This window comes from Perna viridis, chromosome 7, assembly GCF_037379345.1.
Source record: "Perna viridis isolate PV_CMFRI_1.1 ecotype Kerala chromosome 7, ASM3737934v1, whole genome shotgun sequence".
Taxonomy (NCBI): domain Eukaryota; kingdom Metazoa; phylum Mollusca; class Bivalvia; order Mytilida; family Mytilidae; genus Perna; species Perna viridis.
This window is the reverse complement of record NC_142451.1, coordinates 46,018,643-46,045,806: the sequence shown is the minus strand read 5'-3', so window position 1 is coordinate 46,045,806 and position 27,164 is coordinate 46,018,643. Positions and strand designations below refer to the sequence as shown.

Sequence of the window (27,164 nt, the reverse complement as noted above, 5' to 3'; positions counted from 1 at the left end):
TCACCACATGTTTTTGAACGTTTTGATGAGTCAATGCTTTTAGACCAACTATGAAACAGCAAGGGCTAATATTTTGAAACTTCATGGAAGTTTTGACCTCAATGCCCTCTTAAACATATCCGCTTTTTAAGGCTTAAGTACCATTCAGCCTAAGAATCAGGCAATGGGTGGCACATCATGATTCTCAATTTGGTCTTTTTTGCCTTAAATATTATTCAATACATCTCGAAAACAGCTATTAAACTATTAAACTTTATCCTGAAGCACCTCTGACGTATATATTTTTGACTGCTTATATGAGGACAAAGTGCCAATATTTGCCAAACTCAACCGAAAAATTGGATATTGGCAATACATACTGAAGCATCAAAAATGGAAAATTATTAAGAGGAATCAAATTCTAAGTACGTGGTCTAAACGTTAAAACAGGAAAAGGAGACAGTATGTTGTGGCGACATCTACACAAGATAAATAATTTTATTTCCGCTTATTTGTTCAAATTGCCGTCGATTTTGATTAGTCAAATAAAAAAATCAATTCAGAAAATACAAGGAAATATTTTTGAACTTTAATATGGTAAGTTCTACGTATAAGTGTGTGGCTCGACAAGTACATATAGCCGTTCAGTGTCTATACCAGCTTTACATTTTTGCTTATAAAGTGATACATAGACAAGAATCTTCTCAACATATAAAATAGGATTTTAAACTTGTGCAGTTCCAATTGCAATGATAACGCTTCCCATATCGGTGCACCTGGTCTATTCTTTGTGGAGTCCGGGTTTTTATTTATTTACTTAAGCATCTTTGTTTTTTTTTTGTTTTTGTTTTTGTGGGGGGGGGGGGTATTTCATGTTCGTTGTTATGTCTTTCTATTATCTATGTCTAGCCCTCATCCCTGGTATATATAACTTTTATTACCACGCGAACCTTGGTTTCCTTGAATATTCTCTCTCTGGTGAGCAATAAGCTACAATCCAACGAGCCTGTTATGTTAGACCGTTCAAAATTAAAATTAAGAATGTATTGTCGATTTTTTATGATCAGTGTCATTTATCCTTGTCCCAGCTGTCCGAGAACCGAGTTGTGAAGATATAATTTCAGTCTGACCTCATCTCGTTATCTTATACTTCTCACCCAGAACGTGTTAATCTAGGTGTTTGTCACTGAGTTTTACGTAAAACAGACTTTATTGATATACGTTTTTACAGCTACATGTGCATGTTACGTAAATGCGCTTGTGAATGAATATTTTTTTTAAAGTATAGTAACAATAGTCAATTGTGCTCACAAACGTACATTTTAAGGGTAAGACAATCTGCGTTCATAAATGCATATGATGACGGTTTATAATCAAGTGTAGTACAATAGTGTGGCACGGCATTATTTGGTGCTCCGTCTCGAAACACTGACTGGTTCATCAATTCTCCACTTTCCCAATGCCATGAAGAGCCTGCTTCGTACTTTCCGCCAATCCAGTAGTCAACCTCTGTAATTATGATAATTTTTTTATACTTAAAATGATATATTTTTCGTTCTTTTCCGTGCCGTTTTTCGTCATATGAATATAACACAAAGTTCAGAAAAATTCTAATACTGTGGATTTATTTCGTATGTCAAAATTCGACTATTTCGTGAATCTTTGAATTAGCGGAAGTTAAAGGCATTTTAAGATATTTAGAATTTAAATTTTATGATTGATCCAACGACGAAAACAGCAATAGTTGGTATCCAAAACATAACAGTTCTCCCCAAGCTATTCTTGTCTTTGTACTTTCTAACTATGTATTAATATTGTTATTTCAAGGAGGAAAAAACTTAAGCAACTCATTAACAACACAATTATGACTTCAAAATAATCAGTTTTGACAAATAACTCTTAATCACTTTTTTCTTAAATTCTAAATACGATTCAGATGACAAAAGAACCACACACAATTGGTCATCAGTTGTGAAGTCTAGTAAGCAAAATTGTTCCGTTAACGACAGATTTTTACATTCGTACAACTTGAATTGATATTTTTTCGTTTTAAACTCATCGCCTCGAAAAAATTATCTTTATTTCTTCAAACAGTACACACTAAATTATTTCTCAAAAACTAATAAGTTTACTTCGTTGAGAATATTACACTAACGTTGTATTCTCTCAAATTTGAACCTAGGTTTCCAAACCTACAAGCATATGACACCTCTAAGCAGAAACATCGGTATATATGACATCAACAACAATAAGAATTTTCCTTATAGGCATAGTTTTTCATAAAATACAATTTTGTCCAAGCTGTATGAGGGATGATTTGATTCACCTATTCTTTTGCTTATAATGGATCAGTCTGCAATGATCATTTCTGTAATAGTGCTTGTAAGAGACGAAAATTTGTAGATAGCAAGAGAACTATTTGTTCGAGAAAATGTACCCGTACTTTACGAATAACATTACATATATAAACAGAGGCTGTAAATATCTCCTTTACCAATGAATCTCTATAGGCGTTTGAAAGACACTACAACTAAAACAGATGCAATTAAACGCACATAGATCAACCAAGTAAACGCATGCTAATCCTTTCTTTACAATTACTACATGTAGGTAGGAAATACAAAAAGAATCCCCACAAGAAATAAAGAATTTAACACAGATGAGCGCGCTATACAGAGTAATATAGTGCACCTAAGAGTAGGATTTTAGTTTTCTAACGAGGCTCATCCGATAGTATCTGAAATTTCCAAGTCTCTTGGATTATCTGTCATTGTTTGATTTTTTTCTTTGTGAACTAAATATTCATATCGTATGATGATATTATTCTGTATCGATCGATTCACCCACAGATAACATGTACGTCCAAGGTTGCATCATATTTCCAAGTTTTAATTGCATTTCTATTTAAAACCTTTTTACCTACGCATTGTTTCTAGAACTTCCAACTCGCCTGAATATGGCTTAAATTATGCTGCTCGGGCGTTAAACCCAATAATCAATCAATCAAACCGAACTTCCAATATGTTTACTTACCCAATTCTGTCTGACATAGCATCCTAAAACTGGAAATATAATCGTCCCTTTCTTCCCAAAGACAGTTTTTGGTTGGTACGATGACCATTCCATCCCTACTGTTTGCGCTCAATGTCATATAGTCAAACATATAGTCGGTGAATGCTAGGTTACTTCCGTCGACATTTTTATATTCCATTTCTGAATATACATCATTAACACCGATCCAAAGTTCTTCCGTGCTGTAAGAAAAAAAATAAACATGTTTTCTCGACTTGTTTGGTATTATAACTGGTAGGTGAAAAAACTTGAGTTTTAAAGAGGACGAGATCCTAAACGAATCAGACCATATAAAAATCAAACACTGCCTATGGTAAGGTGATTCATGGTAAAGAAAAACCCAGGACTCTGATGATGTTTGGTCTACTTATGCTATATGTTTATGTGACAATAGTCATTTCTGTATTTAGATCTGTACTTTACTACACTTTAATCTCCCACTAAAATCAATCAAATCAAACAGCTATATATCACATAACCAGTCTTATTTTGTCATATGATTGTTTTAGGTGGAGATAAACATTATATAGGTTGTGTATGAAATTGTCACTTTGTAATAGTGTATTCAATTGAACACTATTAGCACGAGGATTTCATACATCGTACCTACCCCAAATAACTTGAGTTAAAGGGCACTACAAATACTATCAAGTCAGCTTCATATCATGAACGACATTTTGAGATCGATGTAAAAGGAAAACCCCTGACCAAACTTAACGACAAACGCGATGACTTCTCATTCTCCGATGTCAGTTTTCCTTCCATCTGTGGCAACATCCCTACAGCACCTGCTTATGAACTTTCCATATAACAGCTCATACGTCATATCAGAACTCGTGGATCATCATGGTGTATCCATCTGCACCATGAGAGTAGATTTTGTCAACGTTTTATAGTTTACTGTGACATTTTTAGCAACTTGGTAGATGTTTCTTTAAAAGCAGAGATAATGCTCCCAGTTTTCAGTGGAGTCAAAAATAACCAGTTGGCGATTTTCTTGGCGCCTAGGGTTTGTATATTAATATTGACAGGAAGGTTGTCAGCAACGAATATTAATAAAACAATTGTGTTGATACCTGATCATATTTAATTGACCCTAACCAATTTACGACTTAAGCCAATCAAAGGTAATTAGACCAGGTGACAGTGTATAACAATGTGTCAATCAGATGTAATTATATTATTGAGCCAATCAAAACTCTCATCTGGTCAAAGGTAGACACAATCATGGCCATGTGCATGTGGCTACATACATGCTTTATTTGATTAATATGTGATACAGTCAGAAAAATATTTACCTTATAACAGAATAAATTAAATCCATTTAGCAATGATTATTCCCTTAGGAAGTGTCTAAAACACTTAGAAATGCAAGAATTGAAAACAAAAGAAATGGATGACATTTGTTTAGGCTTTTGTCATGTGGTTATTTTGGCGGGAATATCGATAAACACATAAAATGGGGATTCTCAAAATCTAATTAAGGAAATACTGAAGGCATTAAGTCAAGAGAACAAGAGATAATTCAAAAGGGACACAATTAATGGTCCATGGTATCACTTGAAAAAAAAGGAAAGTTTGTTGATTATAGCGGTAATCAAAAGAATGTAATCTAGGGACAACGACCAGACATGGAAAACAGACATACACAACAAAGAACATAAAGTAACTAAAATCATACATACAAAGTAACAAAAGTAAACGAGCAACTCGGACTCCACTAAAACATGGGAGCATGGACCAGGTGCACCGGTAGGTAAGCGGCCACTGCTTTTCTAGAAACACCCGCCGAGTTGCTCATAAGTACTTGATAAAAAATAAAATACCTGTTCCTGCAGAAGAACTTTCTTATTTTGCATATGAACAGTGACTAATGGTTATAGATCCTAACTACAACTAGAGCTAAAAACCTGAATTATATATGCATCAAGGGTGAATCTTGGGCACATGTTTGTCAGGAATGAAGGGATATTTTGATGAATTGACTAAGATAACTTATTATTCGTCAGTGAACCTAATACTGCCATACTTAAAAAAAATTAAATAATTTTTTGGCTCCCATTTATGCTCTAAGTTCCGAAAATTGGCTAAAAAAATTGGCGAAAGAATTTTGGAAGCCAGAGCAGCCCCTGGATAATGTTACAAGAGTTATTATTCTTGGTTTGGATTGACTTTGTTGCTTTGGGTTTGTGGAGAATAAATAGTATTCTAAAAAATACAAATCTAAACAACATCGTTGCGTTAATATATATCATATGTAGACCAAAAAAAACATGGTTTGGTGGGTTTTTCTATACAATGAATCACGTCTGCAATATGCAGTGTCTGAATGTTATATGGACTGGTACTTAACCCTACCATATTCATTACTGAACCCCAGCCGGTTTGACTGACAACTGTCAAAATGGGAGATTTCAAACATGTTAATGATATACATACAAACTCGTTGCCGAAGAGATGGTCTGCTCGCGACCCGCCTAAATATGACCAATAGCTTGCAAAGTTCAAATCATATGTTTAATATACATTTGTTATACACCTCTGTCAACCCCACTTAGGCTCATTATAGAATCTCACATTGTTTTCATCATAGCTTGTTTATTTCATGCCACATGAAATAATTTTCATCTTGAAAACAGAACCAATGAGCTAACAAAATGATTTGCAAATGGTGGTTAATAGAAGAAAAGTGTTATTAGATCAAGGAGGTTGTCGGAGAAGTCATGCAAATTTATCGCCACATAAGACCAATGCAAATAGCAGTAGGACAGACACTTTTTTGATGAAATGCTTTTGTTGTGGAGTCACTTTTTAAACTGATAATATCCATAGGACACATGTTTTTCTTTACAAACAAATATTTTGATCTAATTTTTGTATTAACTTAAAAAAAAAACTATTATAACAAAAATTGTCTACAACATATAAATGCAGTAGAAAATATACCTATTTAACACAATTCATTGTAACTGGAATAACTATATCAGTGGCGGATCCAGAGTTATAGGTAAGGGGGGCAAAAAAATTATGACAGGATCACCGATGAGGATCACAAAGTGTTCCGAATTTGCTATTTGTGCTAAAATTTTGACATATTAAACCTCAAATCCTGCAATCTGGGGATATCTTCAACAATTTTTCAACCCTCGCCCCCTTGGATCCATCACTGTATATGTATTAAAATAGAAATAGCTTTATATCAATACCTTATTTGTAAGATTTTTAATACACCCTATGTGTTAATATATTATTTTCAAATAAAAACTTTATAAGAAAACCATGATAGATGACCAACTTTTTTCTTACCAAGTTTACATACGACATATTTTTTCAAGTCAGATAGCCATAGGGTTGCAATTTTTATTTAAGCTCTTATTTTTTGCACCGGTCCTATGTGGCGATAGATTTTGACCGGTCCCTAAGGATCTCTTTTTAATGAAAATCGTTAATTTACCCCTTGTTTAATCAACCAAATTTAAAATTCTTATAAGTGTCATTTTTATATACAATCCATAAAAGTTTTATCTCAATTGTGCAACAGCCGAAAGTCAAACGAAGACGGGTCACGTGGAACCAATTTTTCTGGATCTTATTAGGAAATATTCTTTTTTTTGACCAACAGATTACAGACTTCCATTGTTTTAACTGATAAGTTTACTGTAGATTTTACTTGTGCATTACTATTTTCATCTTGAACTTGATTCCCGACAAAGTTCAATACTTATTTTGAAGTCGGCGCCTTCTTGGATTACTAAATTCTAGTTGTATTTAGCTCTATTATTTTCACTTATATATTGTTCACATCTACTGTACTACTTTCACTTATTTGTTTGTGTTGTGTTGTACATTTTACGTCTGATTTCTGCTGGAATCTTTGTTCCCTTGATTACTCTTTTAACTTTACGGTTTTTACCCTGATATTTCGATTTGTTATATTTGTTTTACTTTCCTTTGTTACCATTCTTTTTGACTATTGAGTTTATCAGTTGCGTAGTGTTGTTACTATATTGTTCCCTTCAACTTAAACATATATTTCTAGAGTGACTTTCGTGAGTTTTCGACATGTATGTATAACACCTGTATTACATTTAAGAAAACTGCTACTTATCCCTTTACATCTTTACAATGCCCAATCAGCCCATGATGTATTCCTTGTGTGTAAACTATAGTTCTCTGAGAGGATTTCATAGATTCTAAAGTAGCAGTCTTTATATAAATCAGACAGGTGGTTTGACATGCATGTCAAAAACCCACACAAAACACTTTTATTTTTTATTCAGAAACAGCTACAGATCTCATAACAAGTCTTGATATTTCATGTGGTCATTGAAAATTTGAAATAGAAACTTTGGAAAAAATATTGTTCTTGATATATATGGATGATTTAAGTGAGAGATGAATGCATGGTTTTCTCAAGAATATAGATCTGTATGCTGAAATGACTGTACCTACGGGACAATACGACATATGTAGGTAAAAAAAACATTGTTTGAATTATTCTGCACCATGAATAACCTCTACCATATGCAATGTCTGAATTTTATACGGACTGGTACTTAATGAGTAGTACACGTTTCTTCGTAAATAAGAAAGTTTTCATTTGATCTGCAAAACAAGGAGATTGAGATGGCACCTTATCTATTTTATCAAGATGCTTTGTGCAATGCCTTATTGTTTTAATGAGGAAGGTGATTATTTAATATCACATCCTACGAGAGTTTTCAGTTCCAATACAGCGGAGCTAGAATCGATCAATCTGATCAGTTTTGCTGTTCGGCGGAGTTAGAATCGATCAATCTGATCAGGTTTGCTGTTCTTTGCATTTTTTTTTTCGGTGATCGATTTTTACAGGAAAAAAAATAGTTGTAACAGTTGTCTGAATTTATTTTGAGTGGCCTTCTATTAATATATGATCCATGTCCGGGTGTATTTTGATATAGGTATGAAGTAAATACATACAATCGACCAATCATTCCAATTCAAAATCCCCATATACGAACTCCGATTTCCCACTACCGCCATATACTATAAAATGGAAAGTTCAACCCATTCAAGAGTAATCTCGGGAACCAAGGTTCTAGCGGAAATCAAAAGAAAGTAATCCAGGGACAAAGACAAAACACGGAAAACAGACACACACAACAAAGAACATTTAAGTAACCAAAATAATACATACAAAGTAACAAAAGCAAATGAGCAAGGATTGTAATCAGGTGAAATATATTTACATACCTGCCGTTTATTCCGCCTTTGTTCACAACATATTCATATGTAGCAACGTCTGGAAAGGACGATGCAATTCCCTGAAGAGCGCAGTTATCTCTACTCTGGTACCAATTATATGGCGTATCTGTTTTCCAGTAACAGCGATTAAGGATGGGAACAAAAGCTCCAGCACAACGCCAGGCTGTGAACAGAAACAAATTATCGAATACAGATAAAGCCAGACCCTCAAAATGTGGATATTGAAATAAAGGATATATCAACTCACTATACCTCTCTTATTCATATTCATTTTCGTAAACTGACCAAACATTTGTTTTCCAGAATCATAAAAAATGAATGGGGAACATACAAATTTCTGGAAAACTTTAAGTGAACTACTATTGTTACGATTATTGCTTAGTTCTTAGAAATTATTGTCCTTAAAAGGGAAAATTGTTCAACAACTAAGTCGAGAGCTAAATTAAAAGACCTTTTCGAGTAGTTCATTTGCATAAATTATTTGGTAGGGAAATCATAGAAACCATGATTCAAACGGTAATAAAACAAATAATAAAAATAGACATACACACACAAGAATAAAAAAAAACAAAAAATGTAAATGATCCTCTAAGACTGGAATATTATCAAGGTATACCGGTAGGGTACGTGTCCAATGCTGTTCTAGGAACACTCACAGAGCTACTCTTAAAAAATTCCGACCCTGGTTTTCTCTTTGTTCATTTTGTTAACTGCCTGATATTGTGTGAATCAATTTAAATACTGAGGCGTTTTTTTTAATATTCTTATTTGATAAGATATGTGCACGTAAAACCGACGTTTATCAAAGTTACATGTACCCCATTCCACCACCTGGGGCACGCAACACAGTTGTTCTTTGGGCAGAGCGCCTAGCCCCCGGCCATGTTTCTGTGCACGAACTAGTCGCCTTTACGACAAGCCTATCGCTGCTGCAGGCCTATTCTTTTGACACCGAGATCTGCACGGGGCTCCGTAAAAAGGGGCGAAATCAATATTTTCATTAAAGATCGAGATCGGAACAGTTTAAATATCAGAATGTGAATTAAATTTACTTTATGTTAAAAGTTCAAACGAATATGACAGAACATAATGAAACATTTCTATGTAATCTTCGAAAAGAAATGGTGTCGTCTCTCTGTGGATTCTAGTCTTCACTCATGAAATGGTTAAAAATTTCTGTCATTGTTTATCATTTTCTTCTAGAAGTTTATTAAATTGATACAATATATTCGCTGGCAAACCAAATCTTTCAATATTTTCACTCTTAGTTGTAGAAATCATGTAAAAAATGCAGAAGCCCCACGCATTTCAACCACTCGATCTATGAACTGAAAACCAATGAAACAAATACTTGATGATCAACAGTACTATTCTTAAAAATCAGGTAAGGTTATTGCTGCCTTATTTCATATAAAGAAAACCTTTAAGTTGTTAAATTGTAGATAATTGTTAGTCTCATTTGAATTAGTGGTAAACTAGACTGATGAGAAAGATAGAAGATTGGGAAGTAATAAAATAAATTTGAAATGGCTATTGAATGAGATTAATTCAAAATAGAAATTTATTATTAGGTTAATTATTTCAACCTTTTAATAATAAATCTAACTTTTTAATTTGTAAAAAAAAATCGGTTGATAAGATAGACGAAATTGAACATTTGTTGTCTATTGATTTTCCTTCTGGTATTTCTCAACATGAATGTTTTAAATTTTGAACTACGTTACGGAATTTGATTTCAAGATACGTAGCCTTAATTTTGAATATATTTACAAATATTTCATATAGAGAAGATAATAATTTTGGGCCTTTTTCGAGCAATTTAAGATCTTGTCTATATAATTTCTAAAAAAGTAAAATATTTTGTAAAACAAATTAAACTTTGTGGTACCATATCTAACCTTTTTGGTGTTTTGAAAACATATAAATTTCCAGATGAATATGCGAGATGACTGAATACGATTATCCGTAAAATAAGTACTTTAAGATGGTTATTCTTTTGTATTATTTGCCTAGTATCTTCGGGAAAGCAATTAATTTTGAGAATTTTATCATTTTATTGAACACTGTAATTTAAAATGTCAAATAATATTTATAAGTTTCAGTCCCTGTAAGAATCAGGCAGAGAGTGAAACAACTTAGAAAGTATAATTTGATTATATGCACCATCGCAATGAAGGATTTCATATCATGTTGGTAAATTAAGGTATAATTTCGTTGAAATGCAATGTAAATGAACATTTCAAGAAGAAATAACTATGTCAAAAACCCCATTTTCTTACATTCTAATGAAATATTTCTGAGCAAATTTAACTGTTGAAAATAATAGTATTTTTAAATAGAAAAGAACACCTTTGAGTGCAAGTATATTGTCAGATCGGTTTTGACATGCATGTCTCTGAATTTTTCCCATTTTGCCTGATTCTTACAAAAATTTAGACTTAAATGCTAAAACAAAATCAGATTCATGTTTTGATCAGTTGCCGAACTAGAAGTATGGTTTAAAATTTGCCTTATCTTTATACTTATCTATAAAGTCTCGTGTGATAAAAAAAAATATCATAACAAAATATTCCTATCTCTGGAACTACGATGTGCAAAAATGGAGGATGTCCCCTTCCAGGGCCATGTGTTATTCAAAATAATAATCCATGGGAAGGGGTTTGGTATATTACTCGTTTGCATATGGACTGGGTCTTTATTTGAGATTTTTTTTAAACATCGAATATACAGGGAAACCGTATGTAAATGAGTACATACAACACCATATCTTACATAAATTATTTCTATTCGTTTATGGCAAAAATACTATTTCTGCTTCTGAATGGTCTTTGGATGGATAATCAAATAATATATCGTTTAACTTTGTAGAACGTCATGTTAGAGTTTTATTTAGCTTAGTGTGATTCAGGCTTGGTAGACAGACGGACACAATCATAAATAAATAACTTATAAGTAAAACTACGATTGATATCCAAATGGATTATTGCCATTCGATCGATCAAATGATGATGACACATAATGGAGAAATTAACATAACAATTAAATTTATGATAAAGAATTTCATATCCATATTTCAAAATTCAAACTTTGCAAATCTAACATTTTTTGGGTAATCCACATGATTAAATTTAGGATTGCTGTATCACAGTCGAGCTTTAAAGATGCAATTAAGAGTACAAATTTGTCAATCCACAAAAGTCAAGTATGAACTTTAATCAAACATGGTATTTATGATGGTGTTCTAGTGTCTTTATTATTTGTTATTATATGTTGTGCTATTGGTGTGTTTATACCTTGTTTAAATTCTTATTTCAAAGGACATTTGTGTTTTAAATCAGCTTTTCAAATTGAATTTGGCTTGCTACTTAAAATTTTATTGGGTTGAATAATTCTTTTCATATTGAGAGATAAAACATTTTGTCATCTGCTTAAGGGTAAATATTATTTGTCAGGTTAGACAGTAATTATAAAAAGCTTTTTTTCAAAAAGTTACCCATCTATTTTTCTGATCGTCAGTTATTAAATATTTCAGTGATTAATTCTCGACTAATCTTCTTAAAGTTAAAAGTCGGAAAATTCATATTGGCCTAATACTTGCATTTATTCTAGTAGGAGTTCAAAATTTGCGTACATAAAGTGGACAGAACGTTCACAAATGAATGGGCATTTCAAATATCATTTCACTAAGTTTTTGACAGCAAAAGACCGATTTGTATGGAAGTATATTCAGGAGAAATCATAGTATCGCTTTGTTTTACTATTTTTTTTGTTTAATAATTCATTGTACTATTACATTTAGAGAAATAACAATTGCCACATTTGATTGCAATTTTATGAATTGGTAGGTATGTTGCCTTTAATGTTAAACCAAAATTCATCGAGTCGTAGCACATTGTCCATCTATCCATCACTCTGTCTCCCCGTCCATTTTTTTCACAATTACCTTTACTCCATGGGTGGATGTGGTATGTTGCTACATTAAGGGCGTTTTTGGTTGCTTTTCAATATTGAATTCCAGTTTCGTGTGCTATACGAGTTGGAGTATACCTATCACGAAGATGCGCGAAATTTTATGTTTGCAATTGATTCGACACCATTACAAAACTTATTGCTGATACCCCATAATGACAAGTCCGTCCGCCCGTGACAGGTCTTGTCACGGTTGTAACTGTATTGGTTTTCAATGGAAGTTGTCAAGTTTTAAATTATTAATAATTTCTAAAAGCTCATATAAGTGTGTGTAATACCCGAACAAATGTGCAAAAATAATTCGACAGACCAAATATCTGTCAGGAAACAAACAATTTCTTCGTCGCCTTTTTCAGTTTGGTGTCTGAGAAATCTCAAAGAAAAACAAATATTTCTTTTTGCTGAACTCGTTTAAAAAATATTAATCTTTCAGGAATCAGCTAACACTGGACAAAAAGCACAATTATAAAAGAGAAAAGAAAATAACTTTAAAATATAATAATCTGCTAAGTCAGGTTTTGTATGATTAATGTCGGATTAATGTATTTTAATAGTATTTAGGGACTTTCTTGAGGGATATGTAGTGATCATAGTGTTCGATCGTCCGTTAGCATTGGTTTTTCATGCACTTAAATAACACAGCTACTTGATATTTTGCCTGATGTTTCATAAAGACTTACCATATCGTAAACAAGTATCAAACTGAACTTTCCTTATAGATTTTCTATTCTTGTCTTGCTTTTCATTATTGTTGTCGCATCTAGTATGCGCTGTTGTGGTATATATATTTGTTTTTAACAATCACGGTATAAAAGACACCTTTTTCTAAGATTTTCTTTTAATACAGTTGTAAACACCTTAAAGCAATTCGTCTTGTCATCAGCTTAAAAGCTTGAATTTTATACTGGTTTTACGATGAATACTAAAAACTACTATAAACAACATAATATATTCAAGTTTCAGAAACAATACTACTGACAAAGGTAAAAACAAATACAATGTTACAATAATTCTGTTGTCGATCTGATAATACTGGGATTAGCCCTTGAAAGTCCCATTCAAAGATTTTGAAATAGCTCAAAACGTCTCAGTTCTTTACTACAAAAAGCGCGAAAATAGCAAATTAATCAAAATATGCAAATGTTAAAAAGGGAACGTACACAAATAAATAGAGATTCTATTAAGTGATAGATAATGACAAATTTGTCCAAAACAATTGTTACCGTATAGTTATAAATTATGATAGGCCACTGAAGAAAACAAAAGTATTATGACGAAATAACTCTAGGTTTATTTTACATTTTTTATTTGTGTGTGTGTTTGTTTGTCTCTGTGTGTGAAATTGACAACTGGACACCTGACCCTTTTGACTTATATTTAAGTCATTGATTTTTTTTTGCCTTGCAAAAAATCTAACGGAAGCTGCAAACCAGCAAACTTAATGAGAATCGGATCATGACGGTGCATAAAAATTAAGTCTAGAGAATTGCACAACGATACCGATCAAGATGTTACACAATAAGAAAACGTACAATAAGCAAAACTTTTGGTCAACAAATGACCTTTTTAAACAAAGTGAGTGTGTAGGAAAGTAAATAGTTTGTGAACACAACTCACTACCTAATCAAGGGAATGAATTTAACGTATTCACAGTTTATGGACATTAAACACAGATCTTGAACATTGTGTTATTGGGATACACGTTTTTAGCTAATCTTGAACTTTGTATAAAAATATAAAACTCAAATTACTTATAAACACTGTAATGAAAAGAGACAATACAAAACAGGAAGAACTTAATGTTTTTATTTTGTTTATTCCGTGTGAATGCATTTGGAAAGCAGTGTATTGTAAGATACATTCTTGTGTGAATGCGTTTGGAAAGCAGTGTATTGTAAGATACAGTCTTGAACTTGAAAGTTGAAACAAAAAAAAAACAAAAAAAAACAAAATCAAACAAAATCAAAACAAAAAAGAACAAGAAAAAAAAATAAAATAAAATTGTGACATGATTGTTGCATTGCTCTTCCTATAATGTATTTGCGATGAGCCATTTAACGTAAAATAAGAAAAAACTAGCGTTTTCATGGCAACAGCTTACGGCTAAACTTTATATTTGTTCTTAATACCCGTCTTTTGTTATCTAGTTTTATACATAGATTTAAACAACATCTTATTACATGTAAAATGTATATCAGATCATTTTAAAAAGTAAGTATGTCAGCTTGAAAAAAACAATTTTGCTCAAACATTTTTACCAAAAATCCACATCTGTCATTAAATGCCTAAACCTATATACCTTGATGACCGTACTAGAGGGTTGATACATGTTATTTATAAATACCTTATATAGACCGGGGAATGGAAATAGAAATTGCAGATTTATGTTGAAAAATTCGACACAAAACTTAGTGTAACTATGTATCGCCAAGAAATTTGTTATATTACCTGGAAGCTCCCTTAGCGCGAACAATCTTGCATTAGTATTAACTGTAACCAGGGAAGCACCTTCCATTTCGCAAAGTTGTTTTGCACCAGCCCAGCTCTGTAATGTTTTGTACAATCTATAACATAGTCTTGTCGTTTCGTCAAATGTATAATCACTTGGACAGTCGACTGAAAAATAAAATGACCTGATAAAATGTCCAGTGGAAAGAAATAAAATAAGTAATTGCGTGAACATGAACATAAAAAAAGTTTTCATATGGACTTTCTTATTTTGTTTTTTCCCTTTTGAAAATTACATGAAAATTTGCCTACTAGTTTGGCAGTTTTGTTATTACCCTTTTTTGTACCATTACTTAACAATAGGAATCTAAAATTGCGAATTTAATATAGCTGGGTACTACATAGATTAAAGACAATCAGAATTCAGGAAAAGAAATTTAGTTGAAAGTTGTATCGACCATATGTTCTAAATTTTGCGACGTTTGAGTTTAACTAAGGCACTGTAAAATATTGAAAATGCCTTCAACATGTTTAAAACCTCTAGAAAAATTTGTATATCATGCTTATCTTATAAGTAGCTTGCGTTTTCATTATTCTTCTATGTTTGAGGAAAACATAGCAAAAGAGCAGTTTGCAAATGAGCATCTCGGAAACCACTAAAACTTGGAGCATAGACCAGGTGCACCGGTAGGGTAAGCGTCCTCTGCTTTTCCAGAAACACCCGCCGAGTTTCTCATTAAAAAGTCAAGTCCGGGGTAGACAAACAAGGAAAGAAAAACTATGACACGTTTAATAAATCAGTCTTCATGGCGCAGATGGATACACCGTAACGATCCTAGAGTTCATGATGACGACTTTTGTAGGGATAACTTCAATCTTGTAGCAATATAACCCTGTTCCAGAAGCCTATTTGTTAGAGTTCTAGCGCGATACAAAAAGTCTGCGTAGTTTCGCCAAGCTCTGGCATAACGTATGAAGTGTGATATGAACACTCCATACGCAAGAGCCGAAGGGATGTTGCCACAGATGAAAGGAAAGTTAACAATTCTGAAAATTTGGTCAATAGTTTTCCTTAACCATCAGTTTCTAAGTGTAGGTCAAGGTATGAGGCTGACTTCACAGTGTCTGTAGTATCCTTTATCTCAAGTTCTTTGGGAATATGCGATGTGTCAAATCCCCAAAATTAGGATTGCTTAAAGATAATACGTCATCTATATAGCGGAACTGAGATTAAAGTATTTAGCTAAACGATATTCTTTCTTTCGGATCAGATCAGCTACAAAATCAGCCTCATAAGAGTGAAGGAATAGGTCAGCAAGTAAAGGAGCACAATTTGTTCCCATTGGAATGCCGATTGAAGAATTGTTGACGACGTCGACGGACGCCGAGTGATGGCAATAGCTCACATGGCCTACGGCTAGGTGAGCTAATAAGGTAAAGGGAATCAATGAGTATATAGATTTTGAATGGGAAGATCAATAGATAAGTAGATAAAAATCAAATATGTTTTCCGAAAAGTAAGCAAAGAAAAATATTAATTACTTGTTCGTTGGTAAAACATCATGCCAGTCTCCGTAACCAGATGTAAGTCATTTGGCTTTTGTGCTGAATATCCACTGCACGTACTATCTTTGTAGAAAAATGATTGGCACTGTAAATCTGCCTGACAATGACTGGCACAATAATGTTTGGACCGAACTGTTCGAGTCCATATTGTCCCAGATGTTACATATTTGTCGTCATAGTTTACTAATCGGTTGAAGTGTTCATTCCTAAATTCAGAGTCAACTGTTAATAGAAAGTGGAAGCTAAAATGATTAATATTTACTTTACCTAAAAATATAAAGATGTAGTTATGTATTACCAATATATAAAGAGAAAACATTTTCAATTTTGAAGAGGAAACAAGACACCAAATTCCCTACTTCGTTTTGGGATCTTGGCATATTTGGAAAAATAAATGCAAAACATTATTTTTAATTCACAGAAATAAATACACTTCAGTTTGAACAGGTGGCACAATTAAAAAATATGAAAATTGTAAAACAATATGGATAAAATGGATAAACATAAACCAGTAGTACTACACAGAAAACCGAAATGACAATAAGATATAACGTCCCGTAGTTGTATTCGCTAAGAGATGTAAACATAATTTTTTACGGAAATCATGGCGTCAATTTTGGAATAAATTCATATTGGCATTAATCATGTCACAGTACGCCTAGGTCATTCTCTGTTACAATTCGCCTTACTAGGCGAACCAGTTTCCATGATGTAAAGCTGAATCCTAAAAACTTACATGTACAACAAAAATACATGTAAAGTCTTCAAAGTTGATATCATCGATTTTGTTTTTACTTTGTTTTTATTGAATTTGATTTTGTTTTTATTATGATATTTTTTTGTTTGTTTTTGTTTTGTAATTTTAAATTGTCTTTTCCTTTGGTTTGCTTAGTTTGTTGTTGTTTTTTTTTGTTTTTTTTTGTTTTTTTTTTTGTTTTTTGTTTATTGTTGTTTTTTTTGGCATCACCTGCATTCCAAGATTCTGGCGGGATGAACATAAATCGAAATCATTAAGGTAAATATGTCTACCATTAAAAACGCATAGTCAAAAACGTTACCAAAGAACTGTCGATTATTTACTAAAGCGTATGTTGAACACCATGCTAAATATTGCTAGTATTTTTATTGATTGGAAGCATGTATTTACAAATCTTATATATTCGGGTGTTGCTAGGCCAAATAAGGCGCTATTAAGCATTAACACAAAGTTAATTTCTAATATAAAGAGATTTACGCTTACTTCTGAGTTAAAAAAAAAACGAACGCTTGACATATTTATTAGCAACATGAAAAACGTATTTTCAAATGATTTTTACTCTATCTGCATTTAGAATAGACTGTTTATCTGTGTGCGCTATATGGTGCGTTGTATGGATATTTATCCCCCATACTTTATTGACGTCATGAAATTGTTATGGCAATAATAGTGAAATGTAGTGCCAAAGTCAAAACCATAAAATCTAAAAGAAACGATTCCTAAAACAAGGTATTTTCAGTACCTATCCCTATACGTAAATAAGAACGACTCAATTGTGACAAATTTGTAACAGTTACAACAAGAGGCTCCAAAGAGCCTTAATCGTTCACCTGGTTAAAGTTTGTCTTTCAAAGGCAATAAAGTTAACAAGGAGTTGTCCAACAATTTTGACTCAATAAAACTTTGGTAGGACTATCATAAGGATCATTTCAGCGATTGAAAGTTTCTTTCTGTCTATTATAGTTTTCAAGATATTGGCTGAAAATTGTAAAGAAAGCATCATATTTTATCTTTCATGGGCAATAACTCTTACAAGGAATCGCCTGACAACTTTTATCCCTGAAGACTTTTGAATGCTTTATAATAAGGGTCATTTCAGCAATTGAAATAATTTCGCTTAACCTAACAGTTTTGGAGCTATATGCGAAAAACTACTGTCTGACCCCTATATTCTATTTTCAGTAACGGCGGCCAAGGTTTTTTGAAGGAACTGAAGATCAGCTGTTCGTTACACTACTTAGAAAAAATGTAGTATTTGATTACGTAGACCCTTATGACTTTGCCACTTACATATCGTTCAATGCCTAAGTCACTACAATAAACTCTTGAGGGCCGGAATGTAAATACGCTAATGCAGGAAAAACTTAAAGTATTAGATTAGTATACTAACATCGCTGATATCTTCTTTTGTGTATTGATCTTGCTTAAGTGTTTATATATATCAATAACTTCTACTTATATTTTCTGTTTGTCTGCATGATATGTTTTATATAATTGTTTGTATTGTCATTGTATCTCTTGTTAGAGGAAATAAAGTTATGAATGAATGAAAGAATATTGATTTGACCCAATTTTTTTAAGGTCGAATTTAAAAGAAAATCGATCATACCGCATTACAAGAGAGCAGAAATTTCAAATCAAAGTATAAAAATCCAACTGCAATACGTTTTAAACCAAATTTGGATGTGGATCATAGTAATTAAAAGGCAAAACCTGTCTAATCCAATACCTTGATATTCCAAAGTTTTTAGTCATTGTCAATTTTTGAAGTCTTTTATGCGATACAATAACATTTATTTAATTTATGTACTTCAGAAGCCTTTGTCTTACCTCATGTCTTACCTCATATCTTATTGCGCATGCCAGATTAGACAAGTTCTACTGTATTTTTATTTTCATATTAAACTCACCATTTGCTGTAAGGAATGAAATAACTTGAATAATCCAATGAATTAAAAAATGCATTGTACAAAATATCAAACTACCGCTACATATTCCTAAATATCTGAGCAACTAACTAATAGGACTTCTTTTATCTCATAAAAATGTCATAAATTCGAAATACATTGAATTCCAAGGACGTATATTCGCTCAAATGCTTCCATTGGTTTCTCAATCGAAAAGCAATAATCTTGCCCAATAGGAAACTTCCTACTGCTGTACATTTCACTAACTACTTTACAATGAAGTATGGTTCCGGAATAGATTCTCTACGTCTGTATGCAAGTGATAGGCTATATTATGTGGCAAAGAATCGGTTTAACGAGAAATTGACATTAAGCAAGTAAAACCCAGAATCATTTTGTTACGTTATTACATGAAAATACAACATATTTCTGTTTACTTTATGCACAATGTACTGTTGTAGAATTATATGAAACAGAGAGAATGTATAAAGATTAATTTTTCTTACTTTGTTATGTCTAAAGACAAAAAATGTGATTTGATGCATTTATACCATTTGCCTAATATTCAATTCGCCGGTTTGCGATTGTACATTGAAACCCTTTCAGGTAATTTTATATACGTATCTTTATATTATTTTTTCGACATTTTTTTTTTGGATGTATTTGTTATCGAAGTCTACTTTATTTCCTTACTAAGTATATAAATTAACATTTAATCTCATATATGATTTTTGTTTAAGTCTTATCTTCTTATACTGTATATCTTTTTGACCCACTTTTCTGAGCAGGCAACCAGTTGTCAATTCTGTGAGATAGGTGCAAAACCCATTCGTAAAACGTTATTGTAAACTGTTCGAGACGATATAGCACTCACTTTTCGGAAGATCCGACTTAGCCTGCTTTGAGTGTAAGTGTCAGTGCAAATGGTCTATTGATACATTTTAGAATATGTTTTCTTAGCATTTCATTAAAATTAGCGAGTGCGGTGTATTCAGAATGATAACTTAATATTGATGTTACTTAACCTTCAGTTCACAAATAATAATTCAATAAAAAGCAAAGTGGTCATCTGAATGACTTGAGTGGCAGGAAGCGTACGAGTTTTAATGTAGTTGAACATATGATTTTTGGGGTACATCTCTCATTGATAATTCCTTCTGACGTCTGTTTACTAATTACAGATAGTTCCGATGTAACATCATTAAGACTTATGATACAATTAATCCATGCGTAAAGATATGGAAGCAGAAGAAATCTTCGTATATCCAATGAAGCATTGAACAGAATATAGGTTTGAATTTTATCGTATTGCCAATAATACTGACAAGAATTGAGTAGATCAAAAAGAGTTTTATCTTTTTTCGTCTTGTTTGTTTTGAAATCATTTAAGGTATGAAATATGAAAACTTGCGATAGAAACACATTTGCAAAGGAACATTTCAAAGGAAATGAATTAATTTGTTATGCTGTAGCCATATATAATAATTATAAGGCATTCAACACATGATTTGGTAGAGATCAAATAGTCATAAGTGATTAGTTTATAAACTATTTATAATACAGATGCTTTAATGATAATTTATACCAAAACAATATTTCGTAATTTATAGTTCAGACTAAGTGCATGCAATGTACAAAAATAGCTGACTAAACTCGACATTTAACACGTTCAGTGCAAGATGCACACAAGACTTGACAACTAATCTGTATTACTGAATTTAACTTCAAAACAATCTTATTTTTTATTGGATTGAAAATTTTCGTCTATTATCTCGATTTAAGTTTGCTATGTAGCATTGACATCACTTTTTGGTACTTCACTCTTCAAGTACCATTTTGGGCATAGATGACACATCATTATCACAAATATATTCAAAACATCTCAAAAACAACCGTAAGAATATTTAATTATCCTGAATCATCTGTGCCGAAGATATGTTTTTGCTTATTATGCCAAAAGGTGTGGGAACTTTTACATAGTGCATTGTAATAAAACTTGTTCTACTAAGAACATACTAGAAAAAGTTTACGAACACTTTGATATTCATTTCTGGAGGTTGTGAAGTATAAACACTTAATTATGCAATAAAACCCAGGCAGGTTGTTTTTTTCATTTGCCACACCTAATAAAATTTAACCTGATTATAGGACAAGAAGTGCATACATTTTGAAACTTACATCTATGTAGTACTCCAGCTAAGAATCATGCAAAATGATATTCATCGTTGGAAAGCCAACATATTTTCATTTTTTTGATATTTTGTTTAAATGTTATAGTGAACAGAAATTAACATGCGGCTTTTTATAAAAATCCTTGCTCTTAGGAGATAAAAATATATGTGTGTGCTGTAGAATTCAAAAGTAAGGGAGATAACTATGTAAATGACACCAAGATACCATAGAAAGTGTTGGATGTCCAAATTTGATTATCTCCTATGAGCAGACAGATTGGAATGAGTAATCATACATTTCATCATATAGACATATAAAGCAACTTAATAACAAACATAAAAATGTGAAGCCTTTTTATGGTGAATTACATATTGTAAAATTTGCATGATTCTTAATAAGACTACTATTTAATTACATGAAGCGACCTGAATATGTTTCTGTCTATTTTCAATTAAATTGATGTCCGAGGTGCTAGGTTTGAAGACAAACTTTATCGCTTTATTTACGATATCGTGTGGCCATCGCTTTCTATTTCCAGTAATTAAATACGACTATCGAGATTAAAGTACATATCACGGAACAGTTCTTTATCCAAACTTCAAATATGTTTTACAATTTGTTTGTACCAATCCGATTATTTTCTTTAAGGATTAAACTAAAGTAATAATTGACCCCATCTTCAGAATGACCGTTTTACGTCAATGAAACTATTTTATCTCAGTTGAGGGAGAATTCTGTATGAAAAATGTGAAATGATATTGTTTTCTCCAAGTGTGAAAGCATCGAAAAAAAAAACACTGATTGTCAACTCAAGGTAGCAACTTTCAACTGATATTGGATGATTGGATATGAAGGGTACGCAGGGAACGAAGATACGCGTCTTTTCCTTTCAAAACCTAAACACCGCATTGTCAACTATAAATAAAACACAACCAATTTCAAAGATTCTGAAAAAAATCAACTGGCAAAGGACGTCACGCACTTCCTTGTCGGGAATTTAAATAATCTAACCACGTCAGACTTGATCATTCTCGAATCAGATGCGATTTGCATAAAATTTCAGGAAAACATTTGGTCGATGACCTGAACTCAGAGTAAACTAACCATTCTAATTAATGCTTTAAGTAAACACATTATCCTTAAAGGTACATATGAATGTAAATCTCAGGTGTTTATTTTCTGTATCGATTCCCACTTCGAAATCACTTTTGTTGAAACTTCTATTTACAATCATCTTGCAAATCAATGATGCGTTTGTATCTTATTCAATGGGTTCATTATGTTTGCCTAAATACAGATCTAATATTTATTATTTAGGGAATGTGGCATGAGTGAGCCATAGCTATTGATGCTTCAAAAATATCTGAAGTCCTTTCTAATAACCGTTCCCTCCAAGTTTTTGAAGCTGTTCGTACTGTTTGTTTGTTTTTTTTTTTGCTGTGATAATTTTTGTTCTTTTCCGTTATTATTTTTTTTCTTCTTGTGTTAATTTTGATGTTTCTCGTCGATGTCTCGCCAAACAAATCCATCTTTATTATAATAATTTATGAACTAGTTCATATAATCTAAACTAAGTGAAAAAGAGATTGCGTGTGAACTTGACAGAGTGAATAAATTGCTTCATTAAAAAACCTCGAAATCGAATTCCGCCACATAAAGAAATTGTCCATTTCTATACTAATCATTACATAACACCTGACGTTTCAGACGTCATATACTGTGACGTTCATCGTCGGTTTGACCCCCTAACCTACAATTCAACATCTTTTGATGTCTTGTACTACTAACGTCATGTACTTAATAATCCATAATTGGTATCATCCGGCCTAAATGTGTATTCATGCTTACAGATCAAGTAGTATGGGACGCTGTCGGTGACGCTACCGACGATCTCACAACAGTACGGTTTGAAGTCTTGCCAAGAGAATGGCAAAAAGTATTTTCCAAAGTTCATAGTTTGACCAAAGTTCAGAAGTTTCCATATATTAATATTCAAGATTTGTCCTCCCTGTATAATTTCTAAAGCATGATCCGGTGGACGTATATTTTGTATATTTTCATTTACTTGCTGACCTATTCCTTCACTCTTATGAGGCCGACTTAATAGCTGATCTGATCAGAAAGAAATAATATCGTTTGGCTAGATCCTACAATCTCAGTTTCCGCTATATAGATGACGTATTATTTTTAAGCAATCCTAATTTCGGGGATTTAATACATTGCACCTACCCCAAAGAACTTGAGATAAAGGATACTACAGACACTGTGAAGTCAGCCTCATATCTTGACCCACTTAGAAATCGATGGTAAAGGAAAACTATTGACCAAACTTTACGACAAATGTGATGACTTTTCATTCAGAATTGTCCACTTTCCTTTCATCTGTGGCAACATCCCTTCAGCACCTGCATATGGAGTGTGCATATCACAACTTTATGCCAGAGCTTGCCGAAACTACGCAGACTTTTTGTATCGGGCTATAACTCTAACAAATAGGCTTCTGGAACAGGGCTATGTTGCTACAAGATTGAAGTCATCACTACATCTGCACCATGAAAACTGATTTCTTCAACGAGCTTGACTTTTTTATGAGCAACTCGCCGGGTGTTTCTAGAAAAGCAGAGGCCGCTTACCCTACCGGTGCACTTGGCACATGCTCCCAGTTTTTAGTGGAGTCCAAGTTGCTCATTTGCTTTTGTTATTTTGTATGTATGATTTTAGTTACTTTATGTTCTTTGTTGTGTATGTCTGTTTTCCATGTCTGGTCTTTGTCTCTGGATTACATTCTTTTGATTACCGCTATAACCTTGGTTCCCTTGATTACTCTTTCAATGCCTATCCTTTGATGAGATTATGATGACAGAAGAGACCTGCATTTGACATGTCTTGACTTTTTAATACACATAACATCTCGTTTAAATTAATGTCTTACATACAAACAAACAAGAGACCAGTACTAGAAATTAAAAGTTGTAATTAGAACAATTTTTGTAAGCTGGTAGCATGAGTACTTAAGAAAATTGAGACACTTCCTTAATGAAAAATCGTATATTCATTGGTTAATGACATTGTTAAAGTAATTTAATATTGTTGTTACCAACAATGTGTTCCGGAAGGTTGTTATTGTTTGCTTGTCAGGAATAAGTGCTGTAAATGCAGATTAATACGTTATGATATTAAATGTAATATACTTTACATCATATAATATGATAAAGAAGAGAAAACCATGTCTGATGAAATGAATACTTAGCTGTAAATGATTAACAATTCTTTGGTGCTTTTACTCATTGATATTCCAAAAATATTAATTTTATTGAGTTTTTAATTGAATCTCGTGTTCTATTGAAATCGCAATGAGCTTGCATGCTATAGTGTAATTTCTACCCACATTGTTTGCGATGTAATCACGAAGTTAAAACACAGTACATTATAGATATTTTAATAGTATGAGAAACGAAAATAAAAAAACTTTCGTCATTTTTCGCGGTGGGATATGTCCTTTGTAAAAGAGTCATAAGAGGCAACATTTCTCATTAACATGCATTTAAATGATAATCTTTACTGATTAAACTGTCACATGGAAATTTTTGTACAATTGCTTGGTACATGCTCCAGACACGTGCGGTATTCTATAGAAATAGATTATTCATTTTTTTTTTCAATTTTCTGATTGTAATTCTGCATTACATAATTTGAATAAATTCATGCAGTTAGAAAGGGTTATCTTGATTTCACAAATGCTGAGTGATGATATATTCATACAAAACAGTCGTAAGCATTTTTCGGAATGATGGGCTTCAATGCATTTGTGCTAATTTTTAATAGCATCAATTCTTTATACTGACAGATTTTGCAGTCACGTACATTTAATATGCCCGTATATATCCGCAAACCAACAGTTGCCGAATGACACTTGTTACTTGATACTTGTTAACAAATGATGTAAAATTGTTTGGTACAGCCTTAGTTATAGCAAACTTAAATACCTTGATAAACAAGACATGCTTTTTTGGTGGCATAAAATGTCAAAATTTAAAATTAATAATGATACCACTTAAATTGAATTTGCCGTATTTACATTTTAAAATGGCTTGCACAGCCATTGGAGTTTTTCATGTTTTTTATTTGGCTTCTGAACGTTCTGTTATCATGTATTTTATTAATTGTGTTGTCGGGACCTTTCTTTCAGAGCTTACTTGACTGTCTTGAGGGTGTTGTTCTAATTAAAGACCTTTTGGTGAACTCATTTGCATTTTCTATTTTTATAAAGAGTATACGATGGTGCATTTGTGCGTTTCACCATATCTGTTCTTTTTTCTACCGTTATAATTTTAATTTGTTGTTTTTAACTTTCTTTAACGTTTTGATTTCGGTTTACTGTTGGTTATTGTCGATTCGAATTTCCCGTTGCGTGGTTAACGGAGCTTTTATAAACATTGAAAAGACAGTTTCAGTGAATAGTAAATCGTTATTGATCATGACATGTGCAATCCTATTTGAAAGTCATTTGATGCAAGATTCCATAGAGTTTCTCACTTAATCGTTTAATGAATTTTACCTAAAATGAGATACTAAAGACATTAGTTTTAGCAGATAAAACGTGATAAAAGATATCCCCAGCATGCAGAAATCATTTTTTTCTAACAGTAAACCCACGTCACGTTAACAACTGTACAGAGGATGTAATTTGATGTCGATCTAGTCACGCTGTTGATTAATATCGAGTTGTCATATCTTTTAATTTTAAATCTTTGACCGATTAGGTTTTCTAACGGCTAGTTCAGCAATCATGAAATGATTCGAGGCAATATTATGTGTAAAAGAATAACGTTTGGTCACTGCCTATCATTCATTTTTGCTTTGCTTTGTTTTGTGTTTGTTGGTTAGGAGTTAAGTAAATCTTATCACAGGACTCTTCAAGATTAGTTTCAGTCTTTTTTCTTGGTCTTCTGTATTGTAAATATAACTGGTATATATGTTTTACACATATTGTATAAATCGACACAATGCAATATCAGGCCAACCATTGAATAATGATTTATTCCAAAACTCCGGTAGGTTTAAAAAAAAAAAAACATTTTACGACGACTACGACGAAGGACACAAAAGATTCACTCAAGTTCATATTTTCCTGCATGATGAGTTGTATGTTGACATATAATCATAAAAAAAGTGGCGATATGGAAAAAACGTTCGCATAGACAATAATAAGTCGTAACATATCTATTCCTAAACTTCACAAGAATCCATACAAACAACGTTTCATAGCTGGATCTGCAAAATGTACCACCAAACCTCTTTCAAAACTTTTAACTCCTATACTCACAACTGTCAAAGAGGGTCTACAGTCCTACCACAACACTTGTTACTCCCGTAGTGGTATTAATTCAATGTGGATCCTGAAAAATTCGAAAGATCTTTTTGAGACAATCAGTTCAAGACTATTATCTGAATATAATAGCATTAAAACCTATGATTTTTCAACACTGTTTACTTCTATTCCCCATACTCAGTTAAAATCCCGACTTAAAAACATTATACATCGTTGTTTTTTCCAAAAAAGATGGTACACCTAGATACAAATATATAGTTCTTGGTAGAGATTCCTCATACTTAGTAAGAAATAATTCCAAATCATCTTCCAAATATACAGAGGAAGATGTTTACAAAATGCTGGAATTTTTAATCGACAACATATTTGTCCAGTGTGGTGGACTGTTTTTCAACAAACGGTCGGCATTCCAATGGGAACAAATTGTGCTCCTTTACTTGCTGACCTATTCCTTCACTCTTATGAGGCTGATTTGATAGCTGATCTCATCAGAAAGACAGAATATCGTTTGGCTAGATCCTTCAATCTCAGTTTCCGCTATATAGATGACGTATTATCTTTAAACAATCCTAATTTCAGGGATTTGATACATCGCATCTACCCAAAAGAACTTGAGATAAAGGATACTACAGACACTGTGAAGTCAGCCTAATATCTTGACCTACACTTAGAAATCGATAGTAAAGGAAAACTATTGACCAAACTTTACGACAAACGT

At 32.5% G+C, this 27,164-nt stretch overlaps 1 protein-coding gene across 1 annotated transcript; it reads right to left on the bottom strand.

The window, feature by feature from the left end:
- Positions 1-710: 710 nt before the first annotated feature.
- LOC148612948 (uncharacterized) lies at positions 711-19,217 on the bottom strand. The gene is made up of 6 exons (XM_088590564.1): positions 18,946-19,217; positions 16,255-16,500; positions 14,713-14,880; positions 8,284-8,458; positions 3,013-3,233; positions 711-1,488 (listed from the first exon to the last, which is right to left on the bottom strand). Exons 1-6 carry the CDS (start codon positions 18,998-19,000, stop codon positions 1,277-1,279), a joined length of 1,077 nt encoding a protein of 358 aa, XP_088446690.1. The 5' UTR covers positions 19,001-19,217; the 3' UTR covers positions 711-1,276.
- Between the last annotated feature and the right edge of the window lie 7,947 nt (positions 19,218-27,164).

Coding starts and splice junctions, on each gene's coding strand:
- LOC148612948 (XM_088590564.1), bottom strand. CDS start 19,000: ATGCATTTTTTAATTCATTGGATTATTCAAGTTATTTCATTCCTTACA. Junction 8,459..14,712: donor CGCGCTAAGGGAGCTTCCAG/GTAATATAACAA, acceptor TTCTGTTCACAG/CCTGGCGTTGTGCTGGAGCT. Junction 3,234..8,283: donor AAAGGCGGAATAAACGGCAG/GTATGTAAATAT, acceptor TTTTTCTTACAG/CACGGAAGAACTTTGGATCG.